The sequence below is a fragment of the Polypterus senegalus genome, chromosome 6 (genome assembly GCF_016835505.1).
Source record: "Polypterus senegalus isolate Bchr_013 chromosome 6, ASM1683550v1, whole genome shotgun sequence".
Lineage (NCBI taxonomy): Eukaryota > Metazoa > Chordata > Cladistia > Polypteriformes > Polypteridae > Polypterus > Polypterus senegalus.
Window position 1 is genome coordinate 129,088,117 of NC_053159.1, and position 19,959 is coordinate 129,108,075.

A 19,959-nucleotide genomic window follows, 5' to 3' on the forward strand; every position below is an offset into this window, starting at 1 on the left:
TCCACTGTACTGATTCTCATCATAATTTTAAACACTTCAATCATGTCACCTCTTAATCTTCTTTTCCTTAAACTGTAAAGGCTCAGTTCTTTTAATCTTTCCTCATAATTCAACCCCTGTAGTCCTGGAATCAGCCTAGTCGCTCTTCTCTGGACCTTTTCTAGCACTGCTATGTCCTTTTTGTATCCTGGAGACCAAAACTGCATACAGTACTCAAGATGAGGCCTCACCAGTGTGTTATAAAGCTTGAGCAGAACATCCTTGGACTTGTACCCTACACATCACGCTATATAACCTAACATTCTGTTTGTCTTCTTAATGGTTTTTGAACACTGTCTGGCAGTTGATAGAGTAGAGTCCACTACGACTGCTAAATTCTTCTCATAGGATGTACTCTCGATTTTCAGACCTCCCATTGTGTATTCAAACCTAACATACTTTACATTTACTGACATTCAATTTCATCTGCCCAAGCCTGTATGCTCTCCAAGTCCTTCTGTAATGAGATAGATAGATAGATAGATAGATAGATAGATAGATAGATAGATAGATAGATAGATAGATAGATAGATAGACACTTTATTAATCCCAAGGGGAAATTCACAATAATAATGGATTCCAAAGTATCTGCCAATCCACCTATCATTGGTATCATCTGAAAACTTGAGCAGATTATTACTTATATTCCTATCCCTATTCCTACCTATTTATATTCCTATCAATGCAGCACTTAATTGCTCCAAATTGACATGACAAATGTAGGTGCCTAAGGCTCAGTGGCATGTTTCCCTGTCCACAAGGGTTTTTCTTCCACATCTGGTTAGACATGGGCATTGGGTAAACTGGCCCCTAGTGAGTGTGTGCCAGAGAGGGCTCTGAGATGGCCCAGTGCCCTGTCTAAGGTTTGTTCGAAACATTGTATGAAAGGCTCCAGTCCACTACAATCTTTAATTGGAAAGCAGCTTATAAAATGCAATGACGGATTGATAATTACACTAGTAAAGTCCAGTTCTGTACACAGAAATGTTTGAATTTGTTTCCAGAGTAGGATATCATGAAGAAAATATTTATTAAAAAAAAATCCTCATATTGCCACACTCAGCAATGTTAGCCTTTTGGGGAAAATGTTTACCCTAATTTGGATTTAACGGTAAAATGTCTGTACCTTTTTTTCAGCTATTGTTGCATTGTACTTACATCTCTTTTCTTTTACCACAATAACATGTGAATGACTTTTGCCTTTAATGAAAATTTGTATGGAAAAAGGTAGACTTGATTTGAGCAATAATCTTTCCCTTTGCACCTTCACATTTTATTTTGTTCCTTCATTTTACAGTTAGAAAAAATTATAAGAAACTTTCTGACATTAATAAAGTAAAAGGTGCACTATTGGCCATTTCTGAGTCTGCAAACAGAGTTAAAGTGCTCTGTCTAATTAAACAGATTGTTCTTTTAACTGTAAGAACTGGCTTATAATTCAAAAAAATAGTTGGAACAAAAACTTGTTGGCAATGTACTGCTCTCCAAATCAAAAAGACATCCCTAAGGTGTAAATATTGGCCTGTTAGAGAATGCCTGGGTTGTAATTTTATTAACAATTTATTCCACACCACTGACAGGTTGACATCCCTTTACCACTTACTCAGCTTTGGTGAAGGCCAATTCAAAGTTCTGCTTGCGGTTAGCAGGGACCAGCTCATCGTAGTCAAATTCTTCAGGGAAAAAGGAGTGAACGAGGGCACAAAACGCCATTCCATCATTCCAGCTGGATGAAAAGTTCTGAATATCGATTTTCTGGATGAGAGAAAGAGCAGAAAAAAGCAAGGGTGGCTGAGACCACTAACAGATAAAATGAATATCACTTTGCATGTAAAATCCTGCATGGCTTATCCAGATGAATATATTTTATTCAGACAAGAAATACCCCATTGATATTTGTGTGTTTCAATCTGTACCTTTCCGTTTCTAAATATGCTGCATTACAAAATTACACATTATTTTTTTTAAAAAAAGCCATCCATTCATCATTTAATATCCAAGTGTGCTAGTCCAAATTAAGGGGTACAGGCCACAGCCTACTAATCTTGGCTACTGTTAAGAAGGCTTTTGGATGAATAAACCAGCGGTTCCCAAACTGTGCGCCACAAAATATTCCAATATTAGACATCTTTTGCAAATGTAACATGTCTAAAAATAATTTAAAATATATAGAAATAATAATACCACCATCATAATAACAATATCCATCCCTTTTTGTAAGTCAAATGTTTCTCCGTTGCTATGATTGGTTTCTTCATAATAAATGATTAGCCACTGACGAGACCAAACCGTATCGTTTTCAGAATAGACCTGAATGAACTCATCCAGACGTCAGGTAATACGCATAAATGCGTAAGAATCATGTGAATATAATAGACTTGTTCAATTCATCTTGCATGAACTAGTCAGGGCCAATCAACGTGCATAAGAGAAGTCACATGGTTGAAATTTGTGTTTTCTGACTATTATTTGTACTCATATAGTAATCACTGTATCTGTGTTCTTATTTATTGAAAATTGAACCCCCTCCATATGGTGTTGTGATCAAAATAGTTTTTAAAAGTTGCTGTTTTTATCCTCCTAAAAATTGATAAGTTTTTACTGAACTTTAATAAGCACACCTGGACTGAAAATGAAGAGGATGCACCACAAACGAGTGGCGGGTGTGTGAGGATGCGGAAGTGTATTTAAGTGTAAAAAGAATCTAAATTACTTTAAATTGAATAAATTACAATGTACAAAAACATCAACAAATATTTAATTTTAAACGGTCCATCATCGTAGTCAACTAATTCAGAAAATTGGTCTTTTTTTAACCTTATGGTGCACTGATTAAAAACTATTCTAAACATCTGTAGTAATTTGCGTTTAATTTTAAATAAATAATCACGCCAAGCCACCAATTGCACACTGCAACTGTCAGGTATGTATTATGGAACTATGAACTATATTACTGTATAATTTAACCTGGGGCCCCGTGGAAAAGTCTTGAAACATTAAGTGCGCCATGAGCAGAAAAAGTTTGGGAACAGAAGGGGTAAACAATTGATTATAAGCAGAATGTAATGACATCCATTTGACTTGAGTATGTAAGACAGGGCGGGTAGCGCAGCTTCCTCACAACTCCAGGAAACTGAGTTCAGATCCCTGCCTGTTTCCTGTCTGTGTGGAATTATCATGTTCTTCATGTGTCTGTGGAGCCTAAAAAATCATGTGATTGGTTAAGAGACGACTATAAACTAGCTTATGTGGGCATATGTGTCAATGGGCCCTGTGGTGAACTGGCATTCCCACCTCAGTGTTGGTTTCCATCTTACACACAGTGAAACTGGGATACATTCCAGCAAAGTGGATTAGGAGGGTTCAACAAATGGAGAGATGGATGATTTGGCTGAAGTGCACACAGTCCTTGAGAGCTGACTGAAATTTACATTCATTTTGTTGAAGTGAATATAATTAAAGATTAGCACTGCTAATTTACAGCTCCATAGTCCCAGATTTGCATCCCCAGACAATCTGGCTGTATGTTTGCATTTTTCCTGCTGTCTGCTTTCCAAAGTTTCTAAAACTTTTTTCCATAGTTTCCAAAGCTTTTAGGGTAATTGACAGTTTAAACTATAAATGAGATTGTTCTGTGATGAATTATTGCCCTCATCCAGAACTGGCTCCTGTCCCGAGCCCAATGTTTTTGGGATATGCTGTGGCCATTTGTTACCCTAAACCAGATAAGTACGTTAGAAAATGGATGTATAGTATAAATATAATTAAGACCAAATTCTTGAATGGAATTAAAAATTGCTAAATTGAATTTAAAATGAGCATGATAGGAAGTGAATTAAATTTATTCCATAGGACCTGCAAATAAAGTGTTTGAACTAGCCCTAAATGACCTGAATTAAGATTATCTTGTCTGATCCCCATCCCATCCACAGTTGGTTTCTTCTGTGCACCCGATGCTAATAGCATAGGCTCCAGTTTCATGTTTCCCAGTAGAGGGCAAAGTGGTTCAGAAAGTAGATGGACATCTTCGATTAATTAGTAAAGTGGGAGATGAAAGTCATACTTAATTGATGGCTTGGCACATACTCCCCAAACCAACTTTAGCAGGGAAAAGGTGGCCATGGCCTTCTGTTTTCTATAGAGAGAGAGGTTAGGAGCTCACACTGAGACAGCACGTTGCTACACACGTCTCAAGAAATACCACCTCAGGATCCCAGATTGGGACCAGAGTGCAGCCATGCAACGGGTGACACCTCAGCACCACACTAGTTCAGAAAGAATGGAATAGTGGGAGTTTTTTTATGGTGGCCAAATCTGCCACCAACACCCAAGTTTTCCCTGAAGGTTGGAAAGCCTATTTGCAGGGCTGGATTAACGTCATACCCAGGACAAACAATTGCAGGTCAAGGGCCTTGCTCAAGGGCCCACTGAAGTACAGTCACTTCTGGCATTTACAGGGCTTGTAAACCTTCCGATTGCCAGTGCAGATCCCTAGCCTCAGAGCCAGCACTCTGCCCTGTCTTCTATAATCAAGACTTAATTTCTAGGAACTCTCAATATTCCCCAGCTCATCGTTTCCATGCCTGACTAGATCTTAGACTCCAGCCAAGCCTTTTTTTTTTGCGTCTCCTATCATTTCCCCTCTTTCTATCTGGATTACAGCTCAGTTTTTCATTGATGTTCCTGCAGGCTTCTCTGCAGCCCAATTTAATAGAAAACACATGGGAGAGAATTGCATCATATTTTTCCCTTTTATTTTTTCTAATCTTATACAAGACGGGGTCAAAAAGACAGACAAGCAAGCAAACTCATGCCAGAGTAGGACTTGGAAACCTTTCTTTTGGCAAGATGGCAGGTTTATATACACTTGTTTGCAGGCCTTCGGGTTTGTACCAGGTTGAGCAAATGCAGGTTGTTCTAAATGCTGACGTGTGCCGTGGTTTGAATGCTATTTACAAGCACTCGCTTAAAATGTGGATAGAGATAACTTTGTTTTTTATTGTTGATTTGAATTCATACTTTGTACTTGCGGGAGGAGTGGTGGCACTGTGATTAGCACTGCTGCCTCATAGATCCATGGTGTTGGAGGTGATTTCCCCCCAGGTAACTACATCCCAGAGCCGTCTGTGTTAATTAGTAAATCTAAATTACCAGTGTATGTGTATAAGTGTGAACTAGTGACCCATCCAGGGTTGACTCCTGCCTTGTGCCTGATGCTGCCAGGATCAATTTAAGGCTCCCACAACCCTGTACTGGACTGACAGAGTATGAGAATGCTATACTACTTGTCACACAATGGTGCTATCCAGAATGTATAGTTTTGGTCAAAAGAAGCATTACCTTTATATGACTGTACACATTTTAACAGGTTTTCATTAATGACTTGAGATGAATTCCAGATGCGCTCACATTGCAAGGACTGTGAGAGTGTGGACAATGTTAACAAAAAAACTGACGCCACGAAAGTTAAGGCGTGTGTCCAGTAAGTTGTCCAATTAGAGCCTGTTGATTAATAGGGCACTCATAGCTGAACGAAACCAGAACATGCATTTCACATAAAATGTATCACTGTTATGAAGTACTCGGCGTGCTCATGACGTTCATTATAAGCTAAATTAAATTCATGCTTTGGTGATAGCCAGGTGCCGCCAGCTTTGCCCTTTGAATGTACACAGACATTCTAAGTGTTAGATGAGTTTTATGACAGACCACTGAACGCAATTACAGAGAACTTGAACCAGAAACTAAAGATGAGCCAATGACAAACACAGAAGTCACACTGCATTGTGACAAACTGAAACAAACTTCATATCTGACATTCTTAGAAATTTAAGGGCTGTTTAGTCGTTATTTAGTCTTTAATACTCTTTACCTGAAATATTTTATCTCAATCTTTTTGTTATTAAATTTTTCACAGGTCAAGTAACAATGTTTTGCTTTCTTTTTTTACAGATGAATGCTTTATAAGGCCGGAGCAGTTGTTATTGGTTATTAATGTGTGATCTAATACAGTAGCTCTTCTTTCCTTCCCCTCACAGTTGAGAGTCACCTACTGCACAGCATGTGGTCTTATAATTGTGTCCCAGTGGAGTTACGTGTCTGAGCGGACTGAAGATCTGCAACTTTCTTAGGCTGGTGAGTGTAAAGAAATCCACTTGGGTGTACCTTTTGTTAGACTAGTTCTATTAGTCTAATTACGAATATTCAGTTTCTGAAAAAGGCTGCTCATGGGGCAAGTGATCACAGATACATTCAGAGATTGATTAACCCTAACCCTAACCCTAATCCATTAATTTGTCATTTTATTCTTATTCTGTAAACATTTTCTCATTGTTTCCTCTGCTCATAATAATACGCTCGTAATTATCTTGGTAAAATGGTTTGGTGGGAACATGCCAAAATGGGCAGACTAGTCTTTCTCATCCACTCTCCTTCTCTTCCTCTGACATTCTCAAGCATTCCCAGAACATGTAACCTATCCAGCATGTACTGCACCATATGCTACTTTTGCATTCAGTGGACCATGCTCAATATATTTCTGGAAGAAGGTGCTTCGAGTTCATCCTCATAAAGTACATTAACCATGTCAATTATGACTTGTGTTGGTCAGGAGCAGCAGCAGTTTTACTCATTGAACTACTGTATTAACAAGTCCTTCACATCCTCATAGGAGAGGAAACAGCAACCCTCCACGTTTTCAGCCTGAGTTCTTTAGGTCCTCATCCAGGATGGGAGTGGGAAGTAGACTGACACAATCAATCAGGAAAGTGTTCTGAGGACTCAGCCTTTACTTTACCACTACTGCTCTAGTCCATTGGTCAGACCCACCTTTTCATTATCTTTACTTATGAATATGTCTGTTAAGAACAGATGGCAGCCCAACCCAGCCAGGATGCCCAAGAAACAGAAGTGCACTTCTTTAGAGCAATGCCACCCCCAGAACAGTAAATAGCAGCTCTCCTGGGTTGCAGCAGTGGCCTGGATTCCCACGGGGCATCATGGGACTTAATGTTGTTTACCTCAGCCTTTTTGGTTGCCATGGGTGCTTCAAGGAGGGCTGCAAGCACTAAGGATTTCTATGGCATGAAGTTTCACCTCACCCAGAAGTGCTTACAGACCATGTCAGCAGAAGAGCCGAAGCACTTCCAGGCTGGCCAATATTAAAGGAGCTGACTCCCCTACAGAGAAGTGGCAGAGTAGGGTGGAAAATGGATGAAGATTGCTGGAAGGAGTGGAACAATCAGTGACCAAGAGAGAAAGGAAGAAAGAAGAGTCATTGTGTGCTGTTTTGTTTTTGTACTTGTGGGTGTGGTGGTGGGAAATGCTGGTTTGAAGAGTTTAACATGTAATGTGTTTTAAAATTGTGCCTGGTATCGGTCGGTGTTGGGTTTAGGAACCTGGAGTGCCCCCTGGTGTCTACACCATATAATTCTCCAACCCTTCCTCATTCACCTAAACCAAGGAGGAACAGATCTTAAGATCTGTAGGTGCACGTTTACATTCTGACAACATCACACACAATTTTAAATCACTGCGTTCTGTACTGTATATCAGCAGCAGGTAAGACAAAGAGGATAATGATACTTTAAAATCCTTGAATCCCCAATCTGGATCCCATTGCTGCTTTTTAATATTATATCCATCATACAGCATACTTGGCAAAGCCCATTGCCAACCTTTGAAAAGATCCTCATAATGGCATGAATGTGGAAACGTCTTTCCTTCCACAAATAAGAAAATTGAATGGGATCTAACAGGGTTTCTGAAAACCTGTACCTCTTAGAAGATACCCTAGAGCACAAAGTTACAAGTGCACTTCAGCTCTACAGGATGTGATGAATTTCTACGACCTCACAGATATCTAAGAGCTAAGATTTGTCCCGCTGTTTCCATCCTACGATGTAATCCACATTCCTTCTTCTCAACTCCTGAAACCTATCTTCTGTTCTCCATGCTTGAAAACTAAAATCAGCACCCTAGGATTCAGAGTCCAAAGGGTGCAGTCCCTCTTATTTCATATAACACTGAGCAGTGAAGAAATATGTTAACCTGACAGCAAAAGTATCCAGTGTTTTCAGCATTTGCACTCGATAGTCAATTCAGCATGGAGATTGACAACTGCCTAGTGTCTCCAGCTAAACAAAATACACCAATTTAATTTATTCTTGTGTCACGTGTGGGGGACAACTTAAGAGTTTGGATAATTGCATTACTCCCCCGGAACACATGAGGGAGCTAAGCAATAACGATTTCTCTCCTCCTTTCCCCTCTGCAGAAAGGAAGACTGATGTGGCTCCAATCATGACATCACTTCCAGATTCTCTCCACCTGGACCTGCCTCTTCCTCCCAGAAACCATCAAAAATGGAAACGTAGCCACTTTGCACAGACTCCGTTAGGATAACAAGAAATCTCAACAGTTTACATTTAACACACATTTTTTTGTTGCGCCTTTCAATATACAGGAATTGCCTTCGAGTTGCCCCACACTCTTTATGATTTTCTTGCTTGTTTTTACATTGTATATTGCACTTTAATTAAAAAAAAAATGAAAATGAGAACCACTGAATATCATTCTTCATACCACAACCACACTAAATTCCTTCTACATTCAGTCTGCAGCTGTCTTACTCTTGATCAGCTGATATTTCTCCATTAATTCATTTTACTCAAAACTGAAAATTTGCCAGTTAATCACCAGTGCTGCCATTATGTCCACTGTGCATACAAGATATCTGTGACATTGTTGTCTTTAAATCTAATGAGAGGTTTGTGCACAAACCTACAATATTAAAATGGGGCCTAACTGTAATGCATCCATAGGATATTTGAAAATGTCCATAAACAAGTAATGTGATGAGTGGGGGGCATTCTAGAGCAGACTCCATACTCAGAATGACCCACAGACATGCCAAAAGTCTGGTAACAAATTTATTACGGGAAAAAATGTCCCAGGGAAATACAGGACACAGTATATGGAAAAGAATAACCATTAAGCTTCACATATACAGCTATTTACTTAATGGGCCAGGCACACCTATAGTTGGCTGCAACCTGGGAGTAGCTTCCTTCTGCTTCCTTGTGCCTGAGAGAACTAATTGGGACAGTGGTCCCAACCAGCTCCCAGAATCGAGGAAAAAACACATACAGTTCACCTCCATGGCATGCTGACCTTCTCGGTGGCGATCACAGTGCATGTGCACACTTAATGCTGATCAGGATCACTCTAACAACCCATCTTACTGACATCTTTATCATTTTCTTGCCTGTTTCCAATTAGGTTTGGTGGACAAGTTTCTTAAGTGATAGCAGATTACAGCATAACCACAGACTGATCTCAGTGTTGGACTAACATCCAGCTGGTACATTTTGTTGGACATCACCTTAATCTCAAGGAATTTATCTTTTTCATAATACAATTAAATGCCCTAGAAGGTGTTGATTGGCTAGTTGCCCATAGCATCAAGAACTTGGCTTTTCTGCAGACTTCATATCCCAAATTTACCACAGGTTGGTTCTTTTGGTTTTTATTACTTTTTTTTCAGATATTCTAGCATACTCTATTTCTGTATTTTTTCACACTATATCAGCCTGTAGCAGGGACATGGGGTCAGGGGAGGCAGGTGAGGCAGAGCCTCAAAAAAAACAAATAATGATAACATAAAATTAATTTGTCTGTGCCATAAATTTGTTTTCAGTATGATTCCAATAGTTAGGATATAGCAGGATGGATAATGGATGGATGGATGGATGATTCCAATAATTTTAATCATTTTTACAGTCAAAATCGGTGAATTTGTGCATTTAATGTTCAAATACATCTGAGGAACGCGAGGTGCGGCAGTGACGAGCTGAGCCTCACCTTGGACTGCACGCTCCCTCACACACGGGGTTGATGCCTGTAATTGCCACGTGCCTGTTGCTGTGTCTCTGTATGTCGCCAATGTAATATTTGCAGAGAAGTTTATTATACACCCTGACTTTCCACAGTCTGACTAATATCTTTAATGAATGTGTGTGACATATTTGGTCTTGCTGATCGAACATAAAACCACAGTGAAAAGGCACAAGGTGAGGCAGACAGTACAATGCCGCCCCGAAGGTGGCGCATGTGAGCCCAACAGGTGCTTGTTACTGCTGTTCTTCTTGGAGATACTCCACTGAGGTGGAGAGATTTTTAAAACTAAAAGAAAATAAAGAGGACTTTTACAAGAAAATGATGGAAATTTTTGTGGAGAAGGATAGGCGCATGGACTTCATTTACAAATAAAGGTAAGATCATGAAAGGTTTTCAATTTTATAAAAAACTAGGTGGCTCCGCCCCCTACTCATTTTGCTTGCCCACCCCTGGGTTTGGTTTACTGGATATACAATTTAAAGAGATTGTTTTTTTCATGGGAATTGTTACATATGCATTATTTTCACTTTTACTTTAAAACTTTTGTAAAAACAATATTTGTCCTTTATTTTTGGCCCAGGGCGTGGTTACATCTCTTTCTCACAGGACATATAACGCTGCCTGCGTTGTGAAGGGGGTGCAGCTGAACACATGCTAAGGAGATGCTGTCGGATCATCTGCTGTCCTTCTGCTGCTGGCAAACTGCCTGGTCTGCTTGTCTTACTGCTGGATCATTTCAAAGCCTGTACAGCAGCTGTCCTTTTGCCACTTCGTGTCTTTGCCACTTGCATTGTCTGGGTCAGGTGCTTAGGGTGGCTGAATGTATGCTAAGGAGCAGCGGTTAGATCATCTGCTGGCTTTCTGCTGCTGGTGTGTTTTGCTTATCACTTGTCGTTGTTTTAAGAGCTGTGAGCACATGAAGCGTGTCTGTCAAAAGCAATCCAACAACTGCTAGGTTAGATGTCCGTGGACTTGTTTTAAATGATGGTTCAATGCCTTGTCTCGTATGACGTTGTATAAACAATACTTGTCCTCTATTTCCGGCCCTGGGTGTGGTCAAACCTCTTTCTCGCAGGACGCATAATGCTGCTTGCGTTGTGAAAGGGAGGGTGGCTGAACGCATGTTAAGAAAAAGCAGTCAGATCATCTGCTGGAGAGCTGCCTGTTCTGCATGTCAAGCTGCCTGATCATTTCAAAGCCTGTACAGTAGCTGTCCTTTTGCCACTTTGCGTCTCTGCCACTCGCATTGTGGTGGAGTTTGGGGGGTTAGGGTGGCTGAACGCACCCAAGGAGAAGTCAGATTATCTGCTGGCTTTCTACTGCTGACGAGCTGCGTGTTTTGCTTGTCACTTGTTGTTTTTTTAAGAGCTGGGAGGAAGTTAAAGTGTCTCTCGCGGGACTTCAAATTGTCTTCCGAGAAGATCACATCTCGTTTCCCTAGTGTCCTGCCCCAAGATTTTTTTTTTTATAATAGAGAGAAGAGATGAGATCAGACTTAGAAAAAAAATTCAACATTTAAAAGCTTAATTTTAACCTTAAATAAAATATGCTTTTAGTTTTCTTGTTATTCTTTTGTTGAGCAGTCTATATTAAAGTTGATTAAAGGTCAACGTTGCAATCTGTTTTTTTAGTACACCTCTCTATACTTTCATTTGTACAGAACAAGTATGAATTGTGGAATTGCAACGGCAAATTTAGAACACATGGAGGGTGTAGAGCAAATGCGCTCTCTCCGCTCTGTCCCGCCACTATAAATGTAACGTTCTTTCTTATCCAAATATGTACCTTACTTATGTGTGTTTAAAGAATGCTGATGAGAAGTGAAACATGACCAGTAGTCAATGTGCATGCTGGCTGCCAATTGAATAGTGAATAAGCCACTCTTTTGGGTTTATATATTTGTAATTCTGACTCTGAAGGAGTCCGTGCCTCACCAGCCATGAACCTCACTGCATGTCACTGGCATGTAGTGAATGATGCAATATACAGCCAACCATTTTTATCCATCTGTTCAGTTTCTGTCCCATGCAGGGTTGTAGGTGCCAAAGTTTGTCTCAGCAGTATTAGGAGTGAGGCAAGAATATCAGTTGATTCCAGAGCACTCTCAAACACACACACCAATACTCACTCACTTATATAGAGTCAATGATGAAACTAACATCTTTCAAATAGAGGAAGACATCCCATAAAAACAAGAGGTGAACTCAATTTCCTGTTACACATCACTACCAATCATTGTGCCAGCATCCCACACATGCTAAAAGGAATAAAATTTAATTTGTCTTTTTCTGGTGGGGTCTGCCCCTCATCTAGTGGTGTAGCTAGGGACGGGTGGAGGGGGCGGTCTGCACATTTTGGGGGCACCATTATTGGCCCAAAGGCTCAGTACAATTCGTATGTAAACAGCAGGGTTCGGAAAAATATCACTCATGAATGAAAAAAGTAAAATTCTCTGATTCTCTGCATCAGAAACAGCAGTTGAAATTTATGAGGCAATAACAAAAATAAACATAAGCATTACACCGATAATAATTTCTAGGAAAATAAACAACTAATTTACAATTTATAATTTTGTTTCGTTATCAATCCGAATTAGTTCCTGCTCTGCACAGATAATATCCCCACCTATCACTTGTACACTACACTGGTTCAGGTTTTCACAGCGTAATTATATTAAACTAATAATTTGCACATGGCTTATTAGTGCATCTATACTATATTCTTGTTTAGTTGATGCTTATAAATAATTATATGTGAAAAATTATTGCTGTTTCTCTATATTTATGAATAAATCTATGCAAAATGTATCTTAATTTTTCTCTATATGTCATTTTAATTTTCTAATTAAATAGGTTAACATATTCAAATATGTTGGAGGGCGGCAAATTGAAGCCCCGCCCCGAGCGGCACGAACTCCAGCTACTCCACTGCCCTCATCCTTCTTTTCTCATGCAGCATGAGCATCTTTTATTGCTGGGCAACTCTAACCATGCAGCAATTACATAATAACAGTTATGAAGAAATAAAAGATGAGTACACACTTAGCGCTGAAAGCTGGCAAAATCTACCCAACTGCATCAGGTGGACTACAAGAAGCAACTCATGACCAGATACCAGTCCACTGTAAAAACACATTCTCCCACCTTCAAGGTCATTAATCATGATCAGCCACATATATTTAGAATGTCATAGGATCTAAAATACCACATGGGGACATGCAAACTCGGCACAGACATTGAATGACCCACGAATCAACCCTGTAGTTTAGACAGTATCTCTAAACACTGCATCACCATGCCATCCTTCTAAAAAATGCACAAAGCAAACTGAGTTGCAGTTATAGATAGATAGATAGATAGATAGATAGATAGATAGATAGATAGATAGATAGATAGATAGATAGATAGATAGATACTTTATTAATCCCAAGGGGAAATTCACATATTATTACAAAGGAACTAGCCAGAGCTTATTTATTTAGAGTGTATTTGGGAAACATTAACCTGATTTAAATTTTATTTAGTTATGTACAATGTTACAGAATGGCATCTGACAGAATTAATCATTCAATAAAAAATGACATAGCTCTGAATATGGGGGTTGGTTAACTATTGGCAGTTTTATATGTGATAGTGACCTAAAAAGGAAGAGTTATGGCAGTTCTTATGATGTTATTCCCATTTATTTATATTGCTGTCCCAACTTATTCCCTCAGAGGAATGTGAGAGTTTGACACACTAACAAATATATTGATTTTCACACATATCAGGCCAATTTCTAGTCATCATTTACAGATTTTAATGGTATACCTTTAGAATGAAAGAAGAAATTGGAGGACATGGAGAAAACACACATAACCATAGATTAGAACCCAGGACTAAGTTGTTGTGCAGCTGCAGAATTAACCACTGTACCCCCAGTAGCTTACCTTATAGCCAATTGTTTTTGATCGGCACCAATCCAGCAGGACTTGCTTGATGCTGCTGGCGCTGGACACCCCAAAGCTTTGGGAACGTTTCAGTTTTGGTTTCAAATCTCCACTCTTCGGTCTGAAACAGAGAGGTCGAGATCAGGATCATTACAAGGTTGTGTAGAGACTGCTCTATTCAGCCTGTTGGACAAAGTGGCTCCACTGAAGATCACTGACTGGTATTCTTCCCTTACCAGCTGATGTCTATTTGAAGGCTCTTCTGTTGGTCAGTTACACTTACTTGTTACTGTCGATGTCAAACTTTTCAAAAATAGCCTTGCGTGCCTGAGCTCCCATGGTGCGAGGCAGAGTCTGAGATCGCACTAACTCCCGCCTCTTCTCTGCTTGATGCTGCAATGATGTGGAAGAGGATGAAGATGGCTGAGATTTTGATGTCAAATTGTGGTGAGCATCCTGAGCCCTGAAAGAAGCAAGCAATCAGGTTGAGGTGCAGGAAATTTGTCTTTCCAGCAGTGCACTGCAAGCTGCTGAGGCAGAGGTCTGTACTTACTGACACTCACCTGTCTGTACCTGAAGGGGAGTAGCTGGAGGGGGACATGAGCTTTGACACAGAGGATGGTTTATCTGTTGATAGTAAACAAGAAAGTCACTTGGCAATCATGCAAGGGTCAGTTTAATACAGGAAATGAGGCACTCCAACATCAGCTACTGTCACTCTTTAGCATTCGCTGCCAGTCAGACCTCTATCTCCCTTTAAGGCAGCTCTTCCTCTGGATAACTGTGGGCTCAGCTGGTGCTTTTAGGGTTGGCACTGCAATTGGTTTTCTTGGGGAGATGTCCAACTCTGACTGGATCAAACAACAGCTAAGCAAAGTGAAGGTCTAATGTGGTAGGATATGCAATTTATTAAAGCAGAACTCACATCACTGCACCAGAAGAGAAAGACAGAATTCCCAGATGGGAGCCATAAATAACAGGAATACCTTGTTACTTTAGGTCGGCATAGAGTAGCCTCTTCTGCACTACACATTCATTTGAAATACAGTGCTCAATCATCCATAGACAGCGCGGAACCAAGAAGCAGCGGCACCTGCTACCCCATGTGTTCTGCACACATATTAGTCAATAAACTAACACAGTGTTAGAACAAGTTCGCTCCAGACAGTTATACTATTAATGTCCAGATGAAGGCAGTGATGAGTGCTTAGACTCTTACTAACTGTCTTTTAAGAGGTCTCCTCCAGACATGGATGCCCAGTAATAATCCTGGCAGAATACATTGGGTACAGGTCTTTATTCTGAACAATATCTTGGTAGATTTGTGGTATTGACCACTTATAAATTGTCTGCATTTTGTAAAAATAAAGGAGAGGGTTGTTTGTGAGACAAAATTACCTTTCTGAGCAAAACATTTAAGGAATAATTCAAGTTTTAAGGTTTTGCCTTTCTAGTGACTTTTGAGTACACTTTGCCTTTTTGTTTGATTGCTTATGTTCAGTGCTTTAGTATAACAATACCTGCTATGTTTAAACCTGTTTATGCCACATACCCTTAAGAAGAATCTCTGTCACTCACTACACTACTGAGGAAACCAGTGAGATTTGCAGGTGATACCAAAAGTTGAGATTGTACTGTATAAACATTTGGTAAATATGGAGATGTTACTCAAACTTTACGCTTTTGAGATTTTCACATAAGGAATCATGAAGTTATCAAGGTAAGGTGGTAATACTCACTGATGCATTGCATAATGAGTAGCACATGCAAGTAAGAATTTCACTGCATTCTCTACACGTGACAATAACCCATCTTAATTAAAGGAGTGGTGTCTATGTGTGTTTCTCTGTATCTGTTGCTATGTCTCTGTTATATGCCATTTGGTATGGGATTCAAAAAACCAGTGCTAATGTTTGTTATGCACCATCTGTTGGAATGAAAAATTACTACATGCATTACAACATACATTCCAATAAATCATGCACTTCAAATGTTATTGCTGAATATGCTGATGTCTATGTTAATTACTTAGATTTCAACCATTTGTAGGCAAGCAGTACAGCTAGTCATCCAATAAACCTGTATAAGAAAAAAAAACACTGGTTTGATTGTTTTCTTTGCTTGGAACTCATCCAGAAGTGTACAACATAGATAACATGTTCTTACTTCCTAAAATGAAAGCATAAACATCTGTATCTCCTAAAAGCCTTTTACTACAACAACTCCCACAATGCAGTTGTCAGACCAAACATAGAGAATTCTCACCCACCTGGCACACGGGATATGCCCATGGTCTTGATGGGGCTGGGATCCCATACTTTCACTAGAGGCAGGAACAAAACAGAAGAAAAAATGTAAAAAATAACATGAGGAATGCTATCAGCCAATTTATTAAACAAAATGGAAGTTTGTATTATTACATTTTTGCTTATCATGACACTAAAGAGCATGGCATGTAGGCCGGACAGGCAAGAAAGACTTTCACCGTAATCTGTAAATGTGTCAGTGCTACTATTTCTACAACCATTATAACTACTATTTGTATGATTATAAAAAGTAAAATTCATTAACATTATTTTTGTTGTGATCAGGTTTTTTGGAACCTCTGCCTTTATTTTTGTCTTTTATTGCGTACTTTAATTTTTTTTGTGCTTTTTGAATTATTATATTTTTTGTTTTAGTGATGCTATTTTGTGTTCTGTTTTTTGGACACTCATCACCATTTTGGGACAATCTTTGCAAGTCCACAGTCATTCTGCTTACAGTTGTGATTGTTATGTTTCAGTCAGAGGTTCATCCCTGGCTCCATTATGTTTTATTTTATTTTAAAGTTTTTGTTGTTTTTAAATATTTTTATATATTGTGTTGTTAATTCTGTGTTTGGTTTTGTTTTATTGTATTTATATAATATTGTGATATTTATTCAGTTATGTTTTTTTATTATATTAGCCTTCATTGTTTTAGTATTGTTTATTTGCCCTGACCCCTTTATGTTGAACCAAGGGAGGCAGGGCCACCTAATCAGGCAGTTTGTGTATTGTCCCAGCTTGTATTTAAAGAAAAGCTCCAGTTACACCAGAGCTTCAGTTTTACGTTTGGTTTTTGACTTCTGTTCATGTTCTTGCTTTTTTTTTTTGATTATTGAACTTACTGACTTTAACCATTGATTTATTTCAAGGTACTGTTTATTTGGTTTGTTTTTATTGGCATTGTTTGCTTTTAGGCAAACCTACTTTTGCGCTGTTTTTCATCCTGCTTTTTTTTAACACTAAATATTGAAATATTCATGGAACTATGTTTGTTTTCATTTGGCCTGTTAGAGGCTGTTAAATTTTCCCACCCTCCTTTTCATATTTGTGGATATTTTGATATTTAGCTCCATTTCTGGACTGGTGCTGTCGAGAGGTCTATACTTTGAGCTGGGGTGAAGTTCCCAAGGGTTAGGCCAATCCAGTAGGTCCAGACTTAGGTCAGTTCTGGCCATTTAGGTGATTTATTTGAGGGCTGCTTCTCTTTTTGTTCTTTGTGGAGATTAGAATATACAGTATGCCTGTTATATCACCAGGGCCTACATAACATGGTGACACATTGCTTCTGGATTCTGTGTATTAGATCAGTTTGTTTCAAACCCTTAACCTTTCTTATTAGTGTAGGTAGAAGCTAAAAGATGCTCCAAAAGAGAGACTTTAAGAGCTACAAACTCTTAATTGCTTAATTCTGGCTCTGAATCTTGGTATATTGAGTTTTTGCCAATCATTATATTGACTTCTTTCTAGTTTTTGGGCTCTTTTGCTTGTTCCTGGCCATGTCTCTGCTTGTTCCTTTTGTTCCTGCAACTCCAGGTTACACATTTCTTCCAAGTATCAGAACTTTACTTAATAATTCATGTTTTGTTTTTTTGAGCAATTAAATTTTTGAGCAACGTGTCACTATTTTGTTTTTCATTTGTGGGAGCTGCCATTTTGTGTGTCTGGTCATGATGATGCTGCATGGTTGCCAGAAATGCAAGGCCTCTATCATGTGACTCATGGCATCATGGTGGCCATGATATATAAGATGGCCGTGCACACTGAGGAAGCGTCTGAACTTTATGAAAACCTAGGGATGACTCATGAAAGACGAGCACTCATGTAAAGTAAGAAAAATGATTATTTTTTATATATTTTCTGGTTAAGGATTCTTGTTTGGTTTTGGCTGGTGTGTGTCTCATCCTTTAAACTTACTTGCACCTCTGTAACTCACTTAGAACATAACATCACTATGCTCACGCATGCATTGTTGCATTGTGAAATCAAGTCAGCATCAGCGTTTCCCTGTCTGAACCTGATGTAAGCTAAAGGAAAGGTAAAATTCTGTAATTTTAGTAGGTAATAAAAAACAGTTGACAAATTACGAGCTTCTTCCCACAATTGAACAAAATACTGTTTAAACTGTGTGAGTGTGGATGCCAATTTTGTCTCATCCATTTTGCTTTTGCTGGGCTTGGCCCTTATTCCAGTTCTGATCAGGGGTTCAGAAAATTCATGTAAATGACTTAAAACAGACCAGTTACTGATCACATACAGTAATTCCACTCTAGCTGAATGTTTGATTCTCTCATACCTGACTGGCTGCTGTTTTCAGTCTCCTTTTGGTTCAAGCCAGTTGCTGATTGACTCAAGTACTCAGGTTTAGCCAGTGGTGATAAAGGAGGCGTTTCACCGTGGAATCTCTCTGGGGTTCTGTTTATCCCTGAAATGGGGGACTCTGGGCTGCTCATGGTCCCACTTTGCTCAGAAGCCTTGGTTGTGGCAGAGACAGGCAAATGTAGTTTGCTTGTTGCCATTGAAGGTGTGTGTTCCTGTGAGGTTGATGTTGATGAAGAAGCTGCATCTTGTTGGGCCCTGGAATTGTCTAATTGAAGAGAGGAGAATTGTTTATGTGAAAATTGTAAAAGATCAGATAAATGACATGACATCAGGATATTAGAGACGCACTATAGCAAAAGCTACAAAGAAAAGACCTTCTGTGATGGTCAACTGATTGCTTACCAGGGTGGAAGCTATGTCCATTTGCCATGACCCTCATGCTGGACACTGAATCCGACTCTGCTTCATTTGCTTCCTCACGTTCTATGCTCTGTAGAGAAAAAAAACAACAACGTTACCTCAAGAATCATTTATGTTTATATTCCTTTTAGCTGGGTCTTTATGCAGCACATTTTTGGCACTTCTGATAAAGTTCACCTTCTTCAAATGACACAAATGATATCTTTATCCCCAGACCTGTTAAATCCAATTTGAGATCACAGAGTTTCATGCACTCACACCAGGTATTAATTTAGAATGATCAGGGAATGTCAAAGGAAAATAGCAGTTCTTGAAGAAAATAACACAAAGATGCACCAAGAACATGCAAAGTCCACACAGACAGTGATGTGTCATGGAAGTCAAACCTAGGACTCTAGTCAGCAATGCTCACCATTACTCCACTATGCTCAAAAGTAGGGGGTCTCCAACTCCGCAGTGGCTGCAGGTTTTCATTCTAATCCTTTTCTTAATTAGTGACTTGTTTTTACAGCTGATTAACTTCTTTTGAATTAATTTTAATTGATTTGTTTTTTTTAAGATTTGTTCCCCTGCATTTCTTCATCGTTTCTCTGAATTGTGTCATTTCTTTCCTCAACTGGCACCCAAACAGAAATGAAATATGAAGTGAGTGAGCCAACAGAAAACCAACTAAGTCAGTGCCTCAAACTCCAACCAGTTGCTTAAATAGGCACCAATTCCTGTTGTTAATTAAACCCGTTCTTTAATTCCATGGCTTGTCACTGCTCTCATTGTACAATAGCATACATTTCCAAAATTGTTAATTTTCTTTTTACTAAGAGCACTGTTAAAATGTTCTGGGGAGCTGAGCAGATCAGCATTCCTGAGACCTTCACCTTTTCTTTACTTTTATCTCCTTATATAATACGCCACCGTGGCTGTTCATTTGTCTGTCCAGGATTTTAAATCACCTGTAGCTCGCAAACCGTCTCACCTACTGACTTGAAATTTGGTACTCATATACTACATGATGTCTACTATCCATTTTCGGGGTGATGATTTTTATTA

The 19,959-nt window shown here is 39.1% G+C and overlaps 1 protein-coding gene across 1 annotated transcript in view; it reads right to left on the bottom strand.

Moving 5' to 3' along the window:
• The window catches only part of smtnl (smoothelin, like), a 77,342-nt gene that overhangs the window by 5,901 nt on the left and 51,482 nt on the right, over window positions 1–19,959 (bottom strand). The window contains exons 2-8 of the mRNA XM_039757165.1: window positions 18,895–18,982; window positions 18,467–18,757; window positions 16,134–16,187; window positions 14,428–14,491; window positions 14,148–14,327; window positions 13,865–13,985; window positions 1,643–1,794 (exon numbers count right to left, since the gene is read on the bottom strand). Coding sequence (XP_039613099.1) covers window positions 1,643–1,794; window positions 13,865–13,985; window positions 14,148–14,327; window positions 14,428–14,491; window positions 16,134–16,187; window positions 18,467–18,757; window positions 18,895–18,982 — 950 coding nt within the window. The remainder of the gene's footprint in view (window positions 1–1,642; window positions 1,795–13,864; window positions 13,986–14,147; window positions 14,328–14,427; window positions 14,492–16,133; window positions 16,188–18,466; window positions 18,758–18,894; window positions 18,983–19,959) is intronic.